Raw genomic sequence first — 24,799 nt, forward strand, 5'->3', positions numbered from 1 at the left:
CTTCAGGACAAGCAGCTTTTTGATGCCACGCCTTAGAAAAAGTCCAAAAATACGAAATAACATCAATTAGTCATCTGCTATGACTGACACTGGAGTGCACGCTGAAGAGGAGGCTACACAGGATGTTGCAGGGTGACAACAGCAGCGCCAGTGTACAGGGTTGCCAGCACTTGATTGTAATTCCGTGTGGGAGGAGGATGGGTGGGTTTAAGTGTATGTAGTCATTCCTCTTCACACGCTCCGCTGTGCGCACACGGTGAAGACAAAAGCAGAGCGCGGTCCACCTCTCCATGTGACGTCCAGCAGGTCGGTGAAAGCGCAACAGTAATCTCAGAAATCAAGAAAAAAAAATAAGTATTTACGCTGCGCAGAGTTAACCAAGTGCGCCCTTTTCCTTTTCCCCCCCTGGGTGTTCCCTCACTGGGTACTCTCCTCTCCATCCTCTTCAGCTTCAACATTTGTGAAGTGGCTGCCTCACCCGGTCGGACCGGAGGCCGTCTGGTCTCTGATCTGTTATCAGGAGTCACCGGAGACTCGCTGCGCACCGCCGGCGCCAGGCTGTGCGCCTCTCGGATCACACCCGAGCCACCACGAGCTCTGGCGATGGACATGATGGAAGGAGACGTTATGGACAAGCTGGAAGACACGTCATCGGTGTACGACTTCGACCCGATCACCGGCAACATTCCGGCCACCAAAGTAGAGATCACCGTCTCCTGTAGGTGAGTCGACGCGTCCGCAGAGAGCGGAGAGCGCAGCGGACCACCGGCGGTCAGGAAAGTTCCGTGTTCGGACTGCATGTTAGAGCTGTGCTAGAAAAGTTGTGAAAAGCGCCCCACCCAACTCATCCTATACGTGTAGCTGCAGATTTTGCTGTGCAGACCGTTAGTTTCCATGGTTTGGTTTACAAGGAAAGTTGTTTGTATCATTTTTTTCTACTTAAACTCTCAGTGTACGTGTGTGCATTTATTTGAGAAAAAGTTCCAATTTCCCTTGAACTTTTCAAGTATTTCCAATTTGCCATCAAAAAAAGTGTCTGAAAATGTGCACAACATCACATTATTTCGTTTCCCTGTGTATAAATATTCAAGGTTAAATCTGGGAGGAAATCTTTTATGCTGCCAGCTCTTTCTGTTGAAACACTGTTTGAGGACAAAATAATTCCATGTGACATAATACATCACCAAACATGGTAATAATTATATATTAGACAGATCCTTTAATGTGACATCTTTTCAGCCAGAAGCCTCTTTCATGCTGTGCCCATTGTAACCGCTGGCTGCTTTCAGAACACTAAAAGCCTCATTCTTACCTCCCCTACACTCTTTAAAAAGTAGTGGATGTTAAAGATTCAAAGGTTTGCATCACGTTCACACAGCGCCCGTGTCCTTGGCCTCAAGCTTACTCCCATTTTTATTATTTTTCAGTGCAAAAGGATTCAGAAAGCCTCTCGGGAAGAGAAATCCACCCTCACCAAATGAATCTCCCTACAGTGCTCGTTCAGTGAGAATAGACAGTCACTCCTCTTCCCATTAGAAGAAGGTTTTAAAGTCAAGGCTTTCAACGTCTTTCACCTCTCAGACACTCCAGTGCTGGCATGTGTGAGCATCTTCGCACACACACACATGCACATACACACTGAACCGCACATGAATGTTTCTGGTCTTTGATGCTGGATTTTGGGTTGGTGAGCCACTGAAGCAGAGTGAGTTTGAGCTATAACAAGCTGCGTGTGCATTATTGATGCGCTTTCTGGCGTTCAGAGAAGCTCGCTGCCACATTATTCGTCTCAGAGTAAAAAAAACAAAAAACCCAAAACATAGCCCTGCTTGGAATTTACTGAATGAACAGCCATTGTGCTGCTGGGCGATGGTGGGGAATCAGCTTAGATGACGAATGGGTAGCAAACTGGTTGCCTACCAATGAAAGACCTGCACGCTCTTGGATTTTGATGTTTCTCAGCCTGTAATGATGAGGCGAATGGAATTATATCATTGCTGATACGCAATTAAGCACCATTCAGGTAAATAATGAGTCCCATTCTGACAAACCCCAGCATATATGCAAATGGTTCCTCTGCATGTGTGTACATTTGTGCTGATGTGTGATTAAAATAAAAAAGAGGGAGAAAACCAAAGCAGTGGTGCACAACCCTCCTGGCAGAAAGAAGAGGAGTTTGTTGAGAGGAAATCATTAATTGAAAGGAGAAGGTCGATGCATCTCCCTCCTGCTTCACTGCCACCTTGTTTGTGTCTGTGAGACAGATCGAGAGTTCGAAAAGCTAAGAGTTCATCTTATGTTTGATGTCTTGGTAATTTAGACTTTTATTAAAGGCAGGAAGATGTATAGATGGTCTTTACCTGTACATAAATGGTCTATACTCATACATACTCAAACCAAGCGCTACAAGCTCTCTACTTAAGGGCTTGTCCTTACTGTGATCATGCCACACATAGGAAGAAATGCTAATGAGCTACACACACCTAAGTGCAAAAGGTTGCTCACATAACCCCATAGTAGGGATTTTGCTTTGTAGACTACAATCCCTGCTCTCTGTAATAGCTAACAACAGGCTACTCTATCAGCCACAATTGAAGCAGAGGAAATCAACAGTTAAATCTCTCTGTCACAGTCAAATACTTCTAATATTGCCGACTGCATCTGGGTCCAAGGACTTGCCTGTTAGGACTGAATGATGAGCTACCTGCCGGCTTTCGCAGCAAAGATCTCCTTCACATACTGCTGCACTACGCTCGAAAGTGCATTATGGTACTGTGGATTTCTGATAAGGCCCCATCTGTCAACCAGTGGCTACAGTCTGTGATATGTATCATGCCAATGGAAGCCTTCTCTACAGCACTTAAGGACAAACCTTTCCTTTTCTATCGCATATGGGACCCTTTTTTGGCCCACCTGAACACTCCTTCTGCTCAGAGGTTGAAATCGGGCTTACGGGATTTAGCCTGGCAACAAAGGGACGATTGTTAACCTTTTTCATTGTTTATTAATATTGCTGTTGGCTTTCTCTTTCTGCCTCCCACGTCCTGCTATACATGTAGATGCATCTTTGTCATGTGCACGTATATGCTGGTGACTGCTGTTTTCCTGCTCTGCAATTAAAAGTTCAAAAAAAAAAAAAAAATACTTCTAATAACAGTTCAAGGCCTCACAAATCCTCTAAATCCTTTGTACAGATGTTGTGTGACTCAGATTCCTATTGAGGAGATGAGCCTCCCCGTTGGCTCTTCTATGCAGTTCTCCCTTTGTCATTATGTCCGTGCGCGCTCTGAAACCTCGAAACCATGATGATAGTCGTTCCCTCCGGGTTAATACCCCCTATTACAGGCTGCACCCCCTGCTTTTGACATCGTGTTATTATCAGGACCAGTGACAAACAGAGAGCGCTGAGCGGGCACAGGATCAGGGGAAAAGAGGGAAAATGACAAGAATTGAAATGTCTTTAATTCAAGGCAAGGAGAAGCATGAGAGATTTGGGGTGGTAGGACATTTTTGTCATATAAAAGAGATCATCCTTTTCCAATCAGAAGCTCTTCGGAATATTCACCAAATAGATTTAGCTTCTACGACACATCGCTGACAGTCCTTCGGTTATGTCTGTCACCATGCTCGCATTGCTCGCTTACGTTTGATGTGTAACTTGCGGCACATTTGTTTTGTGAGAGAGCCTGGCCTTTGGAAATGAAAGACCGGTGAGACGGTTTGACACGGCAGAAAGAAGAAAAAATATTGGGGGCCAACACTGAACGTGTGGTTTCTCTTAAAATGGTGTTTACACACCCACAGGGATTGCCAGTCAATGGTCATCTTCTGAAGGTCAGTGATGAGAAGAGGGCACAACCTGCACTAGAACAGAAATGCAGTGGAAAAGCTCGGCTTTCATTCAGCCCTTTATTATATCCCTCTTTGCCATTTGCTTCATTTTCTAACTGTCCAGTCAGTTCAACAAAATAAAGCAGTACTTATGCATCTAAGGCCATTTACCAGTGTCCCAGTCAGCTCTGGGGACACTGACTGGCTTGTTTATTGAAGAGCAGGTCTGTCAGCTGCCAAGCGTGATACGGTGAAAAGCAGCAGACTCACCTGGCATGATGTGATGGTGTGTTACAGTGTTGGAGCTTGCATAAACATAAGCTTAGAGTATGAGCTGCATTTCGAAGCTGCCATTGTAGACCAGTGATTGGACCTAGCATTCGTTTTTGCCATTCATTACCATTCAGTAACAGAGAACATGAAGGGCTTTCTAGCACCTCATCTCAATGGCAATCACCTGGCTAACATCATTTGGAGGAGGGCACGAGATAAAAAGCTTCATTATTTAATTCTGATGGTTAGAAGAGCCTGTCAAACCTTTAAAATGCTTTAGTGTTGATAAATTACATTTAGGGTTTTTCAGATATCACCTTTAATCTGTTTTTCAGCAAAAAAAAAAAAGATATGCGCTGAGCTTAGGTGATGAAATATTCATACATGAAAGGCACACACAGGGGCACAGTCGGAGCATGCGGTTAAGTTAAAAATTTACTGGAGTCATTTTAAAATGTGAAAGGATGTTAATTTTGGGACAGTTGATAACAATAGAGTTAATAGGGCTCAAAAAGCATTTGATATTTTTTTTGCCTAAATTGAGGATAATTTCAATAATAATGGTTTGAGGAGTTCTAATTTAGAAGTCATACAGGGATGAAAAAATTGAAAAAAAAAACAAACCCAAACAGCTGGTGCTGTCTTAAAGATGTGCTTAACCAGAGTTTTACAAGGTACTTGCCAGATTACAGTTCTTGCGTAGAGTTAGGCTCCCCGTCTTCTTGTCAGGGAAGATAGTCTTTGCATTTCTGGGATCACTGCAATGCTGTCAAATTAATTTGTAATTTGTGACCCTTCCCGGTTGGCTGGGAAAGTGCCTCAAATGTTTGCACAGCTCTGTACAAGCAAGGGACTGATTAGGGTTAAGAGAAGTGAGGTGTGATTTCTACAGAGCACTGGGTCAAAGTTCACATTGACTGAATGCAGCGCGGAGACCCAATTATACCATTAATGGATCGTCCTTTTCTTCGAGAGCGACTTCTAATCTAAGGGCTTCCCTAAGGCTGAAGATAGATCTTGTAGCTGCTGAATTTTACTTTAATTGGTGGCTTGTGGTAGTGATATAATAATTCTATTCTTGTAGTTAGTGCATAGTTTGCTAACAGGAGGTGGTGGTGGTGGGGTTGACGTGGGATTTCACAGCTTGGTTTTGAGTGCAGGCAGTGGATGTGTTGCGGTGATTAAATTCCTCTGCTAAATGCCTGGATGGTCTGCATTTGCATATAGAAACTTGTACTTATGAGAGCCCTGTTTTAAGCATCTGCTAGCTTCCTTTACAGATCTGGGACAGAAAGCGTCTCACAGAGCGTAGAAAAGCCCTAAGGAGATCCTGCACCGCTGCTTATTATCACTCTGGTTTCCCTTGCCTTTCACATTGCGTCTCTCTCGGTCTGAGCTCTTTTAGTGTGAATGTGTACTGCACCACAAGCTTCACTGAAGCTTATTAGCCTCATGAAGAATGCTGTGTATAAAACATGAGCTCAGCTTTGCAAACCACAATATAATTATCTTCCAGATGACTCCCCACTGCTGTGAAAAGTAAGACAAACCTCTTTCTGTCTCTCTCTCTCTGAAACACACACACACACACACACACACACACACACACACACAGTAATTTTTAAACACTACAGAGAAAGAACACTGCACGATGTCACACAGCCTAACTGACTTTAGTTTGTTAGGCTGTGTGGGAAAAAGAGAAATAGAGGTAGGAAAGGAAAGATAGTGTGGATGGTTAGGATGTAGATAAAGAAAGGCTGAGATGAGAAACACAGTGAGCTGGATACACTCATCATTGCACAGTAACTGGAAGGCAGGGATGTAAATTCAATAAGAAGACCCCCCCCCCCCCACACCACATACCACCCTGAAAAAAGAGGGGGGGAAGTAAAAAAGTAATTGGATTTATTGAGAATATTTCTGCTCCTCTCAGCAGGTTAAGTTTACAAATAGACTGCAGGTTTGTCTTAGTACCTGATGTGATGCTTTACTGAAATGTTAGCAACAGAAGTAAATGAGAAAGCACAACACAGTAATGATCTGTGGGCAATATAAACAGGTTGTGAACATACGGTTGGCATATCTATGGCACACAGGTGCATATTTAAACACCTAGCAGTTTGAAGGAGAATAATCATTCATGTCTATGACCACCTGGTGAATCGGGCCTAACTTTTACTCAGCTCTTGGTTTCACCAATACATTACCATCAAATACTGTGATAAAGGTTGCAGAAGAGTAGTTAGCACTGTTGCTTCATAGTGAGAAGGGTCCTGGTTGGCTGTGGCTTTTACAGTTACTGTTTGCGTGTTCATTTTCTGTCTACATGGGTTTTCTTTCAAAGACAGCCCTGGTAATTGCTTGTTCTAAACTTGATGCCAATGAGAAATTGTGTTTTTGTATATTTGACCCTGTCGCCGATGTTTAATGCAACTAAATAACATTTCAGGGGACAATTCTTTTTAGGTTTCTTGCAGTCTTGAAACAGTAGACCTTTTCAGATTGTCACAGTTCTCAGAGTCATCTGATGTATTGGTGTTTCATCATGTATCAATTACAACTAACTGCAATATCAGTTACAGCCACTATCTAACACCTCAGGCAAGGGAAATGGAGTTTAATTTAAATAACTCAAGGACTTGGTAATAAAACACTTTAGTCTGCTTTGCTATTGAAAATATAATTTGAAATCTTTGTTAAAAATGACTTTTAACCCCTACAATAATTTAAATGTCAAATTATGTCAAATTCTTCATAAAATACTTTATTCTGTGATATAAAATAAAAAACAAAAAACAAACTCCCATTCAGTTTTAAACTGATAGCAAACTGATTCCTTTCCCCCCCATACTGATGCATCAAGCCTTTGAAGCAATTTCAAAGGCAACATGGTCACAACTTCATTGCACATGGTGGCAGTAATTTTGTTCATGTTCTGTAACCCATGTTTTTCCCAGTGTGATTGTAGCCTTTGTTTCCTTAATTTTCTATCCGTGCAAAAGATTCCAGCAGAACTGCAAATCTTTTGCACGGATAGAAAATTAAGGATTAATCTGCCTTTGGGGCCTTTGTGAATATGGGAGCAGCTGGACAAAGCTTTTATGTTTATATATAAATCAAGCTCTAAAAAGGAATTTCCAGATCATTACTCTAAATATTCTGCTAATTACAGTAAGCCATGGTCATTAGGCAGAGCAAGCCACAAAAATAAGACTAGATTTATCTTAAATTGAACAAGCTGAAACAAGGGAGCAAAAGGAAAAAAGAAGTAAAGACATGTTTCTTAAGACAAATGTCTCTCAAATAAAATATGCACGTCTTCTCTAAAAAACAACAACAAAAAAAACAAGAAACCCCAGAGGTGATCTACTGTCTGAAGCTTTATATAACGGTGGAGAACAACGATCCTAACAGTTAAACTATAGTCATTCTGCTCTTGCAGTTCCTCCTTTAGTTTAGGTTTAGTTTCTTATTTTCTGGAACAGTCTTATGACATTTCGTTGTGCTTGTTGAGGCTACACTGATATCATTCCTTTTCCTTTTACTCTGTGCTTCTTAAGTTTCCCTCTGTGTAAGCTGAAGATGAGCTACCACCTAGGACCATATGGCACTCTAACACCTGCAACACTGACGAGGCTGCTCCAGTGCCACTCTGACTGTAACTACCACCTACACAGCCGTGTCCTTTTGGGGGCCAAAACACAAAATCTTGAGACAGTACCTGATAACCTCACTTTTCTTCCTGTCCCGCTTTGCTGGATTTTTGTAGCTAACCAGTAAACAGCTGTGCGATCGCTGGCATGCATGTATGAGTGCTAAGACTATACTGTTCTATAACAGTAACAGTTCACTTGGGAGTCAAATTAAACCAGTGTGTGAAGTGTGGAAGCAGCACAGATTAAATACACATCAGGAGCGGTTCTGGCTTTGTTGTTTTTGCATTGATCTACAAAAAGCATATTGTATTTTGTTGCGTCTGTGTGGAGCTGTTTGCGTGCAAAAGGACATTTAGATTCTGTTACAGCATGAAGCACTCTCTTTTCTTGACCTAGCACCAATCGAGCGTTTTCTACACTCTAATTTCTTCACCAACACAGTGAATTGATGCATTTACTATGTTTCGTAGTGGGTTTTTTTTTTTTTTTTTGCCTTTTTAAATTCCTTTTACAGTGCCTTGTGTGCACTGATAGACAGGGTGTGACTAATGCTTTCAGTAAATCGATAAAATGGACTGTGGGCATACAGAAGAGATTAAACGTGCACATGTCAAGAGCTTGAATCCACCTTTTAAAAGCAATGTTTTCTTTGCCCACTCATTTGTTTCATATGAATGAAAAACAAAATGTCATCATCTTTTGCCCCTAAAAAACTGCCTTGTGTTTTTTTTTGTTCACTATTATTACACTGATATTATAAAGATGCTAATTTTCATCCGTCACTCTTCGCCCTACACCCAATAATCCCCTCCAGCCCTGACAGCAGCACTGTTCAGTTGTCAGCATCTTCACAGAGCAATGCCTATAATCAGCTCTGTCAGCCCTGCTACTGAGAATTAACTGTCTCGTTCCTGCAGCCATCAAATTCTTCCATCCTGAATGCTTGTATCAAGCTCGTATCTTGCAGCTCTTACTCCAGAGTGAGAGAGAATCTCCTTGAATGCCAACGAGGCCTGGTGAGACCGTCGACGACAGCCACTGAACATAGGCGATGTTAAGTTCAGAGGAAGAAGGGTAACACTCTCCTCGAGTGTTAATGATGGTTCACTGTCATGCTGGCTTTAGTGGCTGAGAGGCTGGAACGAGGCTTTGATCTGTGCTCTCTGGCTGACAGGACTTGCTGGGTCTCTGGCAGGAGGAGGGACGTCATGGGAAGACAAAGTCAAATTTGTGATAAAGGACTGGAGAAATGGAAGATCACCTAAACGCCTTGCTTGGTGTCCTAAATAGCTACACTGTGACCAGTAAACATGTTAGAGGGCAAACATTAATTTCAAGTTGAGGTGGAGAAAGGGTGCCGTGGCTAAGACCTTTGAAATGCAACCTCGCTGTGACTTTGGTGACATTGAAATTGATTTGTTTTTTCCTGAGAAACATAAACATAGCTCCAATTACATATTTTTCTTTACAAAGCTCTAGTATGCTCCCCAAACCCATTCTTAGCAGGTTTTTAGCTTAAACGATTCCCCGATAAGGAATCTTTTCACAGCCGTGTTCCATAATTTATGTGATATATACCTGCAATGCTCGCTTTTGACCCGAAACCTTCAGAATAATTTTCCTCTTTACAAGGTAGACACTTTTTTTATTTCCTTTTCGACTTTAGCTCTTTTTAATCCTCATCTTATCAGTGTTGCTACAGTCAGATCTGTTCTGATGAGCGAAAGCTCCAGTGTTCATATCTTTATTTCCAGACAAAAGCAAACAATACGGGAGGGTGCAGATGTTTCCATAATAGCAAACAAGGTTCAAACTGATTAAATAGCATATTTTGATATTATAAAAAGATTCGCAACAAAGGACCATTATTTTTGAAGCGTGGCTATGTGCTGGAATAACACAGACACAGCCATATTCAAACCAGGCATTTACTCATTTGCATACATACTGGGAAATCAGCAATTTGTTGTCTTAGTGTGCTTTGAAGGTAGGGATTAATATATATGTGCATGTTTGATCTGCATGCGGAGGCTCACACATCACCTAAATAGTTTGTTTAATTGTAGGATCTTTTAATAATATCTGAGCAAGGTCTATAGCTCACTTGTGTCAGAGACCTTATTAGCATTTTGTCAAAGTAGCACCAGACTTTGGGATTAGTATTGGAATCTCACGAGTCTTATTCCATAATTGGATTCATTTGGCTTTTCAGCTGGAGCTTTTGGACACATATCTGCAGGCACTCAACATGATAGTGGTGTTTGTTGAGAAAACAGATGCATGTTACCTGTTTAATGCTTTTAGGTACTTGCATGTTATTCAGACCAGCAGTAGCCAACAATGTACTAGAGCTATCAAAATGCATTTTGGTTGTAGATAGTGTACAGGCCCAGGAGATCAGTAATAAACGTGGAATATAAAATATGTATACAAAACCCACTAACTCAAAGATTCGCTGTGCCTTCTGTGCAACGAGAAGTCACAGTTTGTACTTGGGTCATTTGGGATATGCATGAAATCCCTTCCAGCGGAGCTGTAATAGTGTCTGGTGAGTTTCCAAAGTCATCTGAAAGACAGACATACCTGACAAAGATTCAGTTTATGCATCTGAAGTCGAAAAATAAAACTCAACAATAAAATGCACCAAAAATCAAAAGCTTCTAATAAACAAGACAGGTGCACGAACAGCCATTTACCGTGCGTGAATCGCGCCCATTGTGCTGTGGTAGGAGCATCTGTCCTCGACATATGTGATGGAGTAATAGGAGCTTAATAGCTCTCAGTCGGAGCTATTCAGGAAGGTGAGTCACAGCTGTGGACAGCTATCATCACCTGGCAACTAAAAAGATGATGTTTTTCACCTTAACGGGCACCCAGACACTGCGGGTGATGCATTTTAATTCACTTCATTGAACTAATTAGTTTCGAATGGGATACCCATACAGCTGATTGGACCTCCATTTGTTGGCGGGTCAATAATACTATAACACTCAGCTAACTAGCTGCTTAGAGCTATCTGACTCTCAATGGGCTGGCTCCTGCCACAAAAGCTTTAAACACATTGCAGCATTTCATCAGCAACATGCTCGTTCAGAGGTTTTTTTAATGGTCCTGTTAGTCTTTGAATACATTTCTTGACAGGATGATTTGAATTTGTTTCTGTGGAGCTTATAATTAGAAATAATTAGCGATACGCCTTAGCTCATGAGCTTAGTCTGTTACTGAAATGTGCTGGTTGGCTCTGATGCTAATTTTCCCAGCGTTTTATCAGCAAACATATTGCTGTGTTGAATTGAAGTCATACATCTATTAGTGTGTGTCTAATTTAACTAAATCCTATAAGATCATTTTTTATTAAAAGTCACTTTTTAAATTTCCACTTGGCTTTTCATTGTGACCTGTAAGCTTCAGAGTATATACTGTGCACCTCAGCGTAATTCTTCAGTATGTAGGGCAGCGTGAGACTCTCTAATATTGTGGGTTGAGTTACTTTGGTTGCTAAGGACATACATTATAACCATGGTAACTAAAAAAATGTCAAAGAACTTTGTTGGGTAAGTCTGTCTTAATAAAAATAATCTTTAACAAAGGTTTGTAAGGTAAAGCAGTCCAAGAGAGGACTTGAATGCTTGTCTTGTGGTTGGAGTTCTTGGGATGGTGCCATGTGTCACCCCACCAGACGCATGACACCATCATACGCAGGTATGCAAGTTTGTCTTCTTCCTCAAGTTGTAAAATGACATTAAACTGGTGTCTCACTGCATTGGAAAAAGATGCCAAATGGATACCACTTTCAGCTTGTGATAGGTGGGAGTGTTTTGTTTAACGCTCTTTTGAATTCTTCACTAACTGTGCCTGTTAAAAGCTGTTTGTTGACACTCTAAAGCCAGAAATTCCAAATGAAATCAGGTATTAAGATTTTTATCACAAGCGAGAGTAAAAAAAAAAGAATGAAAGCAGTCTAACAGTGTCATTGTTTATACAAACTGTTGGGCCGTCAGCATCTTGTAGTGAATGATGCACGATTGAATTCACTCCTCAGAGTAGATGTGAAATTGTTTGCCTATTCTCAGGCCGCAGGGCTATTTCAGCTCTGGCTCTGAGCCCTTCAGTGCGGGATAGGATGATTGGGCAAGATGGGCATGTGTGGTACAGCAAAACTGGAGAGTGTGAAAAGTGTGTGGGTGAGATGACTAGTTTTGATTATGGAGCTACCAGCGCCCTGAGGGAAAATAGATAATGAATGAGTGAAAAAAATATGTGTGTGTGTGTGTGTGTGTGTGTGTGTGTGTGTGTGTGTGTGTGTGTGTGTGTGTGTGTGTGTGTGTGTGTGTGTGAGTGTGTGAGTGCCTGTCTTGTTCTCTAGGCTGCCTATTGATTGCATATGTGATGGTTTAGGACAGTTATTGTTACGGATCATTTCTGGACTCAAACAAATAACTGCACATATAGCTGAATAAACATTTTTCTGTCATCTCTTAAAATAAGTTAGTTCCCCACTCCAAGGACTGCTGTAATGAAAGGATAGCAGTTTCTTAGCCCTACACTGAAAGGAGTGAAAACTTCTCAAAGCAGCTAAGACATTTATGGACTTTTGAAGTTATTTTATTTCAGAAATATTGACATTTACTATATATTGCGATTTTTCTGCAAATCTAAGCTGGAAGTGTGGCTGAAATTAGTCTGCAGGATCAATTATTTATGAAGTTTATCTTACTGAATCTTTACCGTAGCTTTCAGAGCTCCTTTTTTATATCTAAGGTACAATGATTGATTTATGCATGCTGAAGAATCATAGCAACTATGCATCATAATGGTAAAGAGAGGTGATTAAAGTGACTTTGAGTGCCACTGGGAGTTCTGATAATTTCAGAAATTGTGGATCTGTGTGCATTTTCCTCAAAAGATCTCTCTCTGAAATAGTCTGAACCCCCCCCCCCCCCCCCCCCCCCCCCCCCCCCCCCAGCCTGTTTTGTATGAGCGCTTCACACTGCTGGTGATGTAATGGTATGGAGGACATTTTCTTGCCACACCCTACCTGAATATTGGTGGTGACACACCTTGTCATTAAGCTCAAATGATCTTAAACTGGTTCATTGAGCAATACAGTTTTTTCACTGTACTCAAACGGTCTCCACAGTCACCAAACCTCAGTCCAATCGGGATTTGGTGGCACGGGACAATGATATCAAGGGTGTGCAGAAACAAATCTCCAGCAACTGTGTGACGCGGTCTCTATGATCCAAAGTCTGTGAGGAATGACCGTAGCACCTTGTTAAATCTATGCCACAAAGAATGAAGGCAGTTTTGAAGGTAAATGTGGGTAAAACCCAATGCTAGAAAAGTGGACCTAATAAAATGTCTGTCTATACAGAATTGGATGGATTACAGTAGCTTAAACACATTCAATTCTAAAATGATTACAAATCAGGAAAATAATGTCTCTGTTTAACTTGTGCAGTGTGTGTGGTCGCCTTCTAAATAGTAGCACGTTAGCCTGTCAACCTTTGGATTAAAACCTCTTAGAAGAAATGGAGCTTCGCAGATTTGAAAGCATTCTTTAGAGCCTTACTTCATGTTAAGATGTGTGTGTATTGTTTGTGTCTCTGTGAAATCGAGTGTAGCTTGTTAGCTAAAAGAACACGTCTTGGGGGGGCAGAGGTGGACATCTGACAATGAAATCTTCACTCTACAGTGACACACTTCACTGATGCACATTTACAATGGCTTACTCGGAAGCAGTTTCCAAACTTTTTCTCCCTGGATATTAGTTTTACAGTATGGACTTGCTCTCATTTCCATTTTGCTTTTCATCTCAAGAATCTTGCTGCATTTGCAAGTTGTAGAAGCAGAGAGCTGGAACTTCCTTGGTAGTTTTTCAATTGCAGAGAAGCAGATGCTTTTCCTGTTCATTGGGAAAAACAGACCCGAGCTTATATGTGTTTGCATTAAAAGCATAAGTGAGACTAAATATTGCACACAATATTTTTCAGGTCACAAAAAACAGATGATGCAAACTATAAGCGTCCAATAAAGTGCATTTTGTCATGGCTGTAAACATACAGTATGCCCTGTTGTCTGTTACATGACCTCTGTTGTCTTCAGACACAGTACACACCGTGCTGTTAGGAATTTTGTGACAATCCCAAGCTTCCCTGCCAGGCAGTGAGCTTGCTGTTTCTGTCTGGCAGGCTGAGCAGGAATCTCCCCAGAGGAAGTCGTGGGCTGAATAATTCAACAGCTGGTGGGAAAAACGATCTTGCTTGGTTCTACCATCGATCTGACGCTAAAGCAATACCAGCACTACAGTTTGGACTCATATGACTGAAGCTATGAGGAGTCCTTTATTTATGAATTGCTGCTGCTAGTGGCTTTGTTATTGGTGCAAGACGGATGAGAGGCTCTTATTTGTAGGCAAGGTATGGCCAATTATGTTAAACTTTATGATCTATGACTGACTATATCACTGTGATGTATCGAAGGACTTATAGAATGTATTACATTTTTCTATTAGTCAAATAAGACAAAGAGATAATAAAGAAAAATGACAGGACAGTGATAAGATGAGGGACAGAGATGAAGGGCCAGTCAATGGTTCGTGATGCATCATCTAGCTGTAATAACACTCTGCTTTACCCAGTGCTCCTCGTCCTGCCTTATAAACCAATTACCCTACTTCTTCCACCTCCACATTTTCTTATATTGCTTCCTCTATATTAGTCAAAGGAGCTTGCAAAGAAAAGCGTCTGGACTTCTTTAAGTTACTTGAAGACGTTTCACCTCTCATCCGAGAAGCTTCTTCAGTTCTAAGGTCAAATGGTGGAGAGTCCCAGATATAAACCTAGTGGGAGTTTCTTTGCAAGCTCCTTTGACTACGATGACCTGGATGACTGAGAACCTTCACAGACATCTTCCTCTATATTACCTTTTCATCCCTTCCTCATCTATTCACTCCTTTCTCTGGTCATATGCCACTGTCTTCTAACTTACCAAATGAAATTAATACCAATCTTTTTGTTCCAGGCAGTGATTTTCTTCTTCAAGATGTTTCATAACCAACATATTACAACCAATCCTTATTTAAATGTCCTTGGGAAAAAACAAGCAAACACCTTGTTTCTGTTTTTCTTTAGTCCATTTGCCCTCATGTTTTCAAAACAGCAGGATTTTTTGAAGCTTATAAAGCCATTTTTCTTTTCTTTTCTTTCTTTTTTTTTTTTTACCAAAATTAATTCAGAGTTCAAACCCACTGGCTGAGGCCTGGAGATTGCATGATTTTTCTATTCACTAGTTTTTTGATTGCTCGGCTTTCTTTGCCGAGTTGAAAGATGCGCATAAATTCCAAACCAGCCACAGACATACTAAAACATATAGGAATCAATGCTGGAGCTTCAAGGTGTAGGGATATTTTTTACTTGTTTATGCTGTTTCGAAATAGCGTGGTATTTGGAAGATGGACCGGTAGCAGTGAGAGTAATTACAACTTGAAAGCCAGGGTGTTTTTAAAAATACGTGTGGAGACATCAGCAGACACAGATGTTATACCCCAAGGTGATTCCATTAATCGGATCAATAATTGGAGAGGAAATAAATAAAGCAACTGATAAATTAGACTTTCGTAGGCTAACCTGTACTATTAAAAATATTTATGGCCTGTTAGGGAAAATGTTCTAAAACACTTCTTCAGTAAAGACTCAGAGAAGAGAAACACACAGAACTTCTTGCTAGCAAGGGCAGCCTCCACTCTAAGAGACTCCAGTGAGAGAACTGCCCCGGTCTTTATTTTATACTCCATTGAGCGTATGTGTGTGTATGTGTGTGTGTGGGGTCAGAGTGTGGCCCCATAAACAACTTCCCTTAACCTGCTGGTCTGGAAAGTCCAACAGTTCATCTATATGTAAAGAAGCACTTAAACTAAAACAGACATAGCTACGTTAATCCTACCGTAAAGCAATAAGACAAGGTACGAGCTCTCATGCTCCCAGGACGTGGGGGTGCATTCCTGGGGTGCACACATCCTGTCACTACACAATTAATTATATGCTTCTAAGTATACATGGTTAAACATTTCCTAATACAAATAACTACAAACAGCATCCTACCATAAGCAAACTTATATCACTAAAAGATTATACTGACTACTAAATACAATTTTCCATTGACATGGCCCCAGGGGTTCAATGAGGAATTAAAATAACCCAGACTAATGGATGGTAGAAATCTCATTGACAAATATACTACAAATGGTAAATGGCCTGTATATAGCGCTTTACTAGTCCCTAAGGACCCCAAAGCGCTTTACATATCCAGTCATCCACCCATTCACACACTGGTGATGGCAAACTACAAAAGGTCTCTGAATAAGAAAATAATAAGGAGAAAAAGGAAACTGTATTGCTAAAATAAAGTGTGTGGATAAGGGGCTGCTACAAACCTATTTTTAGACAAAGTGTGCAATCCAAGACAACAGCTTAAGTCCAGGTAAAACAAAAATGCAGACCTGAGATGACAAGATGATTACAGAATGATGCAACTAAGACAAACCAAAGCTTTAAATAGACACAAGAGAGGGGAAACTCCAGGGCAGCAAGACACAGCTAAAACTAGTCAAAGACAGTGAGACAGTTGAAGTAAAACTAAATACCATGCATGCAAGACAAGGATGGAGACTTAACCACAGGGAAACACGGGGGGAACAAACTGAAACGCCAAGAATCAAAAATAGACAATAACAACCAACTAAGCTCGACTGCTAAAAGTAAAACCGAGAAAACCAGTCAATATATATACAGCGACACTATGTCAACAAGAACACCAAACTCAAATGATAAAAGCCATAGAGTAGCTGAAATATAATCAATAATAATACAACTTAAAAGTCAATAATTCAGAATGAGAGGTTGAAGAGCCAGAACTAAACACGAACATTGCAAAATACTTTGAAAAAGGTGCCGTAATGCACAATAACATTCAAAGAAATGCAAAAATGCTCCTCTGACTCAAATTGAACAACATGGGAACTTAATATAAGTGGTTTAAAAAATGGTGAAAGCGTATTTCTGAAGAAACGTTAACAATCACTAAGAGTACTTTGGTGTGTAATCGTTAGGGTTTCATGTTAAATGATATTACAGCACGAGAGTCTTTCGAGTCGTTCGATTTTCATTGTTTTTTTAATCTTAATGTATTATGTTAGTCTGTTGTAAAGCGCGTGTGTACATTTGTCGTCTCTTTGTAGACAGTACAAAGAATAGGTGCTGCTGCTATGCAAAGGCTAAAGGGGCATCTAAATAAAGAAGCATGTTTTGAATTTGCTTAGATTCATTTCACTTTATCTACTCAGTGATTCTGGAGAGGATACTTATCCAGCTCTGTGTACTCCTTTTCTATAGTAACACAAACAAACAAACCTGCCCCCTCATCTTGACTTGTGTTGCATTGTGGGCAAGCACGAGGTCAAGCACAGAGCCTTGGCTGGATGTATACCGTATAGACTCCTCCCACACAAACAAACTGCCCTTCTTGCACCAGAAAAAAATACACCCTCAATGTTAACCTTTTGCTCTCAGTCTTTTCTTGGGCATACTTTTCCAGGGATTACTGTGCTGGAAATATTATTATAATGTGTGCAGTACAGTAGCAGAATACATTTCCTATAGACACCCGGGCTCCAGTAACACTTGGATTCAGAGAATAGCCACAGCTCTGCTGCAAGAATGTTCATATGTCTATATATGCATGCACAGCGACTGCACACTGTGCCATACTCTGCAAACCATACCCACTCCAGGGGAAACAGTCAACCTCACAATATGTAGCTCAAAGCTGAAATTATAATCAAATATTGGCTAAAAATATTACCTCCCCCCATATTTTAGCACCCCATGTCTTGTTAGCTGTTAGAAAGCTATTGCATTGGCAAGCTGCTGTAGTTAGCCAAGGTACTTGCCAAGTTAGTGGAGAGCAGTGAATTGTTTTCTCTGTATTGGATATTACATACATACATACATACATACAAAAGTAGTCTGAGCTAATCATCTGAAATCATTTTACAATTAGGCTCCCAAAGTTGTACTTCATAGCCAGCAGCAGCCTTTTTTGCTGACTTGCGCTCTTTTCCAAACCGAGAATCTCATAAGCTCAATTTATATGGCTTGAAACGCTTCTTCAAAACCAGCCACTCATCCCTAGATATTTATCATCCTCTTCTCAGCCTGCACTCAGGGCGGTTAAAGGCTGCAGGTTTGAGGAAAGGAGCTGTCTAATTATTGCGGTCTGTGTCAGATCTCTGTAAATAGAGTCAGCATTGTCTGTGCGTCTGTATAGCGGCATCGTTTCTTCTCCCTGTGCAAGAGGAGCTCCGGTATAGTCAGACTATTTCTGATACAATCTCCGAGGACTTCATTTCTCTCCCTCGCTCTGTCTTTCTTTCCAACTCTATCACACGCACACACACACACACGCACATCCTGACACACCTTCTCGCTTCTCCGTCGCTTGTTCTTACATTACATTTTCTCTGACATTCATACTCTCTTGATTTCGCCAATTCCCTCGTGCACAGAGACATACATACCAAAATCCTGCCTCCGCTGCCTCTGTGCATCTCATATCTTTTCATAGCCTCATTTACATAAGGAAGTTGTGTTTCAGGAAGTTAGTTTGAAACCCCTTCAGTACTGCGAATCCCATTGAAATGTATTATGTAACACCTAATGCAAATCTGGTGACACACTGTAAATATTTTATGCCATAGCAGTCGTTGCTGATGCCCTGGAGAAAAGTTTATTCCTGCCTTAAAAGGCGTATTTAAGACTAGAGTAGCACAGGCTGTGCATCTAATTGAAAAACCAACCTTTTGTCGTCATTATGAAAAAATGTAGCATTTTAATAAAAAACTTTTAACTTTATTTTCTTGCTTTGCCTTGCAAAATGCAGTGACCTCAAATAGCTGAAATTTCGTGCTTGTGGGAAAGGATCAGGAAATTTTTCTGTTACTATGAGAGCAGTAATTACCACAGTGTGAAATCCTGCTGACATATTCTCCTTAAGAATAAGACTTTGAAAACTCTGCTTTCTTAAGACCGTTTACATCAGTTTAACTTTACTGGGCTCGTGTGAAGCCGATCCACCCTTGCAATAAATCTGTGGGAGCACTGACATTTCTACATTGTTTTAGAGGACCTCCTCATCTGAAGGAATTTTTGGGTTTCAGATTTAAGGACCATTGTTGACTTGGGGCTGGTGTGCAGGAAGGTATCTGCTGTGGGTTCTGCAGTTAGAAAGAATTGCTCTGATGAGGTTTTGTTACAGCAGACCTAATTTTGAATAGACCCAGGCTGCTCTCCTCCTGGCTGGAAGTTCTGTTTGAAGGTTCAGGTAATACTGCCTTTTGTCCTGCTTTTGTCTCAGTGGCTGAGTGCCTTCACAGTTTATGCATTTCTCTGTGTGTGAAACTACTGATCTACTTTATATTAATGTGTGAATGAGAGTGTATCCCTAATGAAATGTGATTTGAATAAAAGAAATAATGCTGTACGCTACATAGGTGTTTAAAGAATGCATCGTTAAATATATAAAATAGCTTCATAGTTTCTTTATGCCTTTGTAAATATAGCAACAAGATAATAGTTGCTATATGTAATCAGCTTAATCCATCACCTATAAACAACCAATCAGTTCTCCATTTGGATGGAGCCTGAACTAAAACAATTAAAACAATTATTGTTAATGTGAGCTTGTGGTATGATGAAGTGTTATTATTATGTACGCTGACATGATATTTGCTTAGTCTGAGGTCTATGTCACAGGATTTATGTAGTTACACTATAATTGGGAAACTTCACTATGCTGAACTTGTCTCTTTTTATATTAGTGTTTAATTAAGCTGTAACTATGGAGTGTTTTTTTTCATCTTTTCTTTTCATCTCTCTGTGAGCTTTTCAAACAAGCTTTTCTTCACAAGCACCACAATGACAGTTTATTTGTTTCATCTTTGTACCGTCATACATCTACAGTAGCTGGTGATCTGCAATGGAATTTATCAAATCATTTATTATATCAATTCATACATGTTCTGTGTCTTGTTAAAGATGCAATTTTAAATATTTTACCAAACTGGCCACTTTATTAGGCACACCTTGATAGTAACAAGGTACTGGAAACGTTCCTCTGAGATTTTAGTCTGTGTTAAAATGATAGGATCACAGTTACTGCAGATCCATCATGTGAATCTCTTGTACTACCACATCCCAGAGGTGCTTATTGGTTTGAGAGCTGGTGATTATGAAGCCAGTTTGATTACAAAGAATTCATTGTTATGTTCAAGAAACCAGTTTAAGATTATCTGAGCTTTCTGATGTGGTATGTTATCCTGCTGGAAGCGGCCATCAAAACACACATAAATGGTCATCAATACTCAGGTAGTCTGTGATGCGATGATGGACCCAAAGTGTGCCAAGAAACTATTATATCACTCTAATACCACCAAAAACAGTAGTTTGAATACCATTATATTGTTTTTACCAGATTCTGTCCCTACAATCCAAATGTTGCAGCTGAAGTTGAGACTCATCAGACCAGGACATTTTTTCCAGTTTTCTATTGTCCAACTTGTCCATGCAAATTGCAGCTTCAGTTTTCAGTTCATAGCTGACAGGATCACCACCTAAATTTGGTCTTAGCTGCTATAGTCCATCTGCTTCAAGGTTTAACATTTGCATTCAGAGATGCTCTTTTGCATATCTTGGTTGTAACAAGTGCTTATTTGAGTAACTGTTGTCTTCCTCTCAGCTTAAGGCAGTCTAGCCATTCTTTTCCGACCTCTGGCATTAACAAGCCATTCTTCTCCCAGAAAAATGCTGCTCACTTGATTTTTGTGTTTTGTGGACCGTTTTCTGTAAATCCTAAAGATGGTTGCATCCCAGTATATTAAAAGTTTCTGAAATACTCAGACCAGCCCATCTAGCACCAACAACAATGCCACATTCAAAGTACATCACCTTTCTTCCATATTGTGATGCACGGTTTGAAGCTGAAGCGATCTTCTCGATATCGAGGCCTAAATACACTGACTGTCTGGATCTGATTGGGTGAAACTTGGACTAATGAGCAGCTGAAAAGGTGTACCCAATAAAGTGGTCAGTGAGTGTAGCTTGTGCCAGTGATAGCAGAAATGCGGATCAGTTAAGAAAAAGATAATTAACATCCACATCATACCTAATGTGCTACCTAGAGATTAAACCTGTATATCAGTAAGCATTTCATCATAGTAGCATATATTGCTTGCCTGTCATGCTCTACATTTAGTGGACCCCAAAGTGCAAAAATCCTATCTTCTCCAACAATTATTTATCTGAAAATATGACAATGCTACTCCCAGAGGACCCCTACATGTGATTCACAGCAACTTTTCTGCTTCAAGCAGAAGCAAAATGATGTACTCCCTCAAGACACAACGAAGACGTACTGAGTTTAAATGAACAGATTGTATCAATTGATATTCATAGCAACATAGTTTATAGAGTGGCAGATGCTGTTTCAGTCATTGTCTGTTAGATTACAGATATCCTGTGTGTATTGTGTGCTTTATTCACCACCAGTCTTTACGCCTTGAATGCTATGACTGTAAAAGATGGCTTCTCATAAAAAGCTAAAATTAAAACACTGATTTATAGGACCTGAACGGATTCTTCAGTTGGCCTTATAGGATAGCCAGAATGATTGCAGATGTAGATTGAATCTACATAACTGCAGCATTTTGATAACACAGTGCCAAAAAATGTTTTACCGCATCACAGCACCACAACTATATCATCAAAACTGTAAACATTTTTTTTTTTTTGCTATTAATCCATAAATGTTTTCCTCACATTTGCCCTGTGATGCACTCAGCTGCAGTTTTTCACATTTGAACCTGTGCCCACCGGCTTGTAATAGCCGACTTGGATGGAGTGATTTAATCTGACTACAGGTCACAACTAAAATATATACCTTGATTGACTGCTTGGGGAAAGAACTGCAGTTGCATGGGGATGAAAGCAGTTTGGGGCTGTATTTACGATAAGAGATAATGGAGAGACCATTAGAAGGATAATAAACCACCGAGAGATAAACAGGAGGTGGAAATGACAGCGATATAGAGGAGGATATAGGAAATGATACAAGTGGATTCATTTTGGATCAGTGAGTGGGAATGACATAAACTACATTAGGGATGTGAGGTTAAAGGGGAGGAAAAACTATTTCCTGGTGAGGTTCCTGCATGATTGGTTGGTAACTTTGAGTAACCCAGATTCAAACAAAGTTATAACAGAGTGATGTCCACAGTTAAAAAAAAGTGAAACACTTTTTGCTTTGCTGTTTCTTTGATGAATAGTGTTTGCATTATTCCAAAATGTCCTGCATCAAGACAACAATAGGAAATAACAAGGAGCACTCAGGGCTCCATCTCTGGGCATCATTAACTTTTAATTGTATAATATTTATTTTTGTGTACATGCATTTTTTTCTTTGTTCTCTTTAAACGTCAGAGAAAATCTGATAAGGGTATCATGTTTACTTTGATTATATAAACATTATGTAGGAGTACTTAAAGGGTAATAGGTATTCATTTGTAAATAGCTAGACATGAATAACTTCACTATCATTTTGACCTTCAGATCAATCTTTTGACCTTGATATAGAGAGGTCAGAGGTCAAATGTTGTATGGTATTTAAATCTTCATACAGTACTTTCTCATAGTTTCTAAGGCTAAGTTATCAATTTTTGATCAGTAAATCATTAAGTTGACCTTCAAGACCTTGTTGGATGTAAACCAAATTTTACTGGATCGTTTGCGTGAGCCCACGCTACAACCCTACGAAGTTTTATCATAATCCACCAATAACCTTTTGAGCTATTGTGTCTACAGACAGAATGAAACGCACAGAAATGCTCCCAAAAGCATAACCTCCTTGGCAAAGCTAATAATACTCTTTAACACAGACAGACCTGCTTTGTTTAATTTATTTTATCAGACTCTCAAAGACTGTAGAAAAGCTCAACCTTTATCAACCTTTACACTTAACACAATGTTTTTTCCTACAATGTGACGCTACAGAGGTTAAAAACATTGTAACACATTAACAGCTCTAAATAAAAAATGGAATAAATAATGAACAGGTAACCCGATCTTTATTCAGTTTTGAAAGTATCAAATATGTTAGAACAATGGCGACCTCTGCCACCTCTTTTTTCTTGAACAAAAAGAGAAAATAATAAGCTCGCTGATACACAGACAGTAACTAGAATGAAACAGTGAAGAGAAAGAAAGTCTGTGTTTACATGACATTTATTTTACAGGTATCATAGTTGCGGTTTATAGTCTCCATGAAAGTCACCAGTTGATTAGTTAGTATCAGCAATAGCTAGGGATGGATAGAGCGGCTGTGGCATGCGAGACCTGTCGGTGGTCTGGAGTTACTTTACACTGAAAGCAGCAAAATATAAAAAAAACAAAAACAGTTTTACTGATTCTAAAATGCACTAAATCGGATTTATATCGGTATTGGCAGATATCCAAAATTATGATGTCGGTATTGGACATAAAAAAGTGGTATCGTGCCATCTCTACTAATAGCATGATGCCTGTCACAGTTTCATGTATCATTTACATGCTAGTACCCAGTCCATGGACTTAACTACACACCAATGCCTAAACTGCTTCGGTAATTTGACATGTGCTGGTGATGCACTTGTTAAACGTGGCCATTCACAAAAATCAAAACTTGTGACAAACTGTGTGCAAAACCCTTTGTCTTCTCTCCCCGGCTTACAAAGTCAGTAAAACCAACTTCTGATCAGTTTGTACCGGCTCACGTTTACACCTGTACCGATAATATTTTTAGTGGTCCCAGAGTTTCAGAAGTTTACAACATTTATTACGTGTAAGATTGCCAGAGTAATTTGCTAGAGGCCTCCCATTCAAACAACAACGACAATGAAGCATAAATAAATGTGATTGCTTGCTGTGTGCTAATGTACTATTGAGGGTTGTTATGGTGAGGTGGTGGATGGAAAGGGTCCAGATGTAACTAAATATGTATTTGGATAAGGGCTGAATAAATTAAACTGAACAAAGCATCCAATTATTATTAACAATGCATTCCTGGGACAGTTTTGCATACAAGCATTGTTATCTGAAAATAGCTAGGTGTTTTTTTTTTTCAAATTTCCTCATTTCTCTGCAACTGGAGTTGAAGCAGGGCAGAATTTTTAAACGGTGAATTGCTAATTTAATTATATTGCCTTTTTTGGTATCAAATATGGTTTTTATTGGTTATTTAGACTGAGATGTAGGCATTTCAGGGACATTAGACTGCAATACTTCACCCAAAGACATTTTTACAAACACAGAGTATTGTAGCTCAGAATGTCTTTCTAACCTAAATGTAAGATAAAAAACAAAACATTTCAGGACTTTATGTGTTTCTTTTTCTTATCGGTGTGCTCTTGAAAGCTCTTAAAGGAGGGAGAGAAAATACGGGAACAGAGGAAAAATCAAAACAGATTAGTGTGGATGAAAGAGCACAGCTTCAGGTGGAAGGCAGCAGAAATTGCAGAAGAAAATGAAACGAGAAAGAAACAGAAGCGAGAATCAGAGGAGACAACAGGAAGAGAAACGTGAAGGGTAATAGAGCAAGGAACATAGAAGCCTCTGGCAAACATTATGAAAAGGTCAGACTTGATGGAGGTGTGACACAACACTCGAAACACGGGGGGAGAGATTAAGTTAGAGAAAGTCAAATTCATAAAAAAATGCATTAAAATCAGGCGGGAATAGATCAGGAGAGACAGGGTGGAAAAAGCTAAGAGGAAAGCACACACACACAAAAGCAGGCAAATAATTAATATAAAGATTTACTGGCACGAGCTCACTGTCAATCACTTTATGCCAGCTCCAGTTTTATGTTCCCAAAGGATGTTTGCTCAAAAGCACGCGCTGGCCTTCGTGCAGCACACACTTCAAAAGACGAGAACACCTCTCTGTCCGGAG

The 24,799-nt window shown here is 40.0% G+C and overlaps 1 protein-coding gene across 1 annotated transcript in view; it reads left to right on the top strand.

The window, feature by feature from the left end:
• Window positions 1-227: 227 nt before the first annotated feature.
• cpne5b (copine Vb) overlaps window positions 228-24,799 on the top strand; it is a 150,957-nt gene continuing 126,385 nt past the window's right edge. The window contains exons 1-2 of the mRNA XM_085456282.1: window positions 228-306; window positions 450-722. Coding sequence (XP_085312408.1) covers window positions 604-722 — 119 coding nt within the window. The 5' untranslated portion in view covers window positions 228-306; window positions 450-603. The remainder of the gene's footprint in view (window positions 307-449; window positions 723-24,799) is intronic.

This window comes from Copadichromis virginalis, linkage group LG5 (genome assembly GCF_057382275.1).
Source record: "Copadichromis virginalis isolate Kocher_CV1m ecotype Utaka linkage group LG5, C_Virginalis_male_GT1.1, whole genome shotgun sequence".
In the NCBI taxonomy this organism is placed as follows: domain Eukaryota; kingdom Metazoa; phylum Chordata; class Actinopteri; order Cichliformes; family Cichlidae; genus Copadichromis; species Copadichromis virginalis.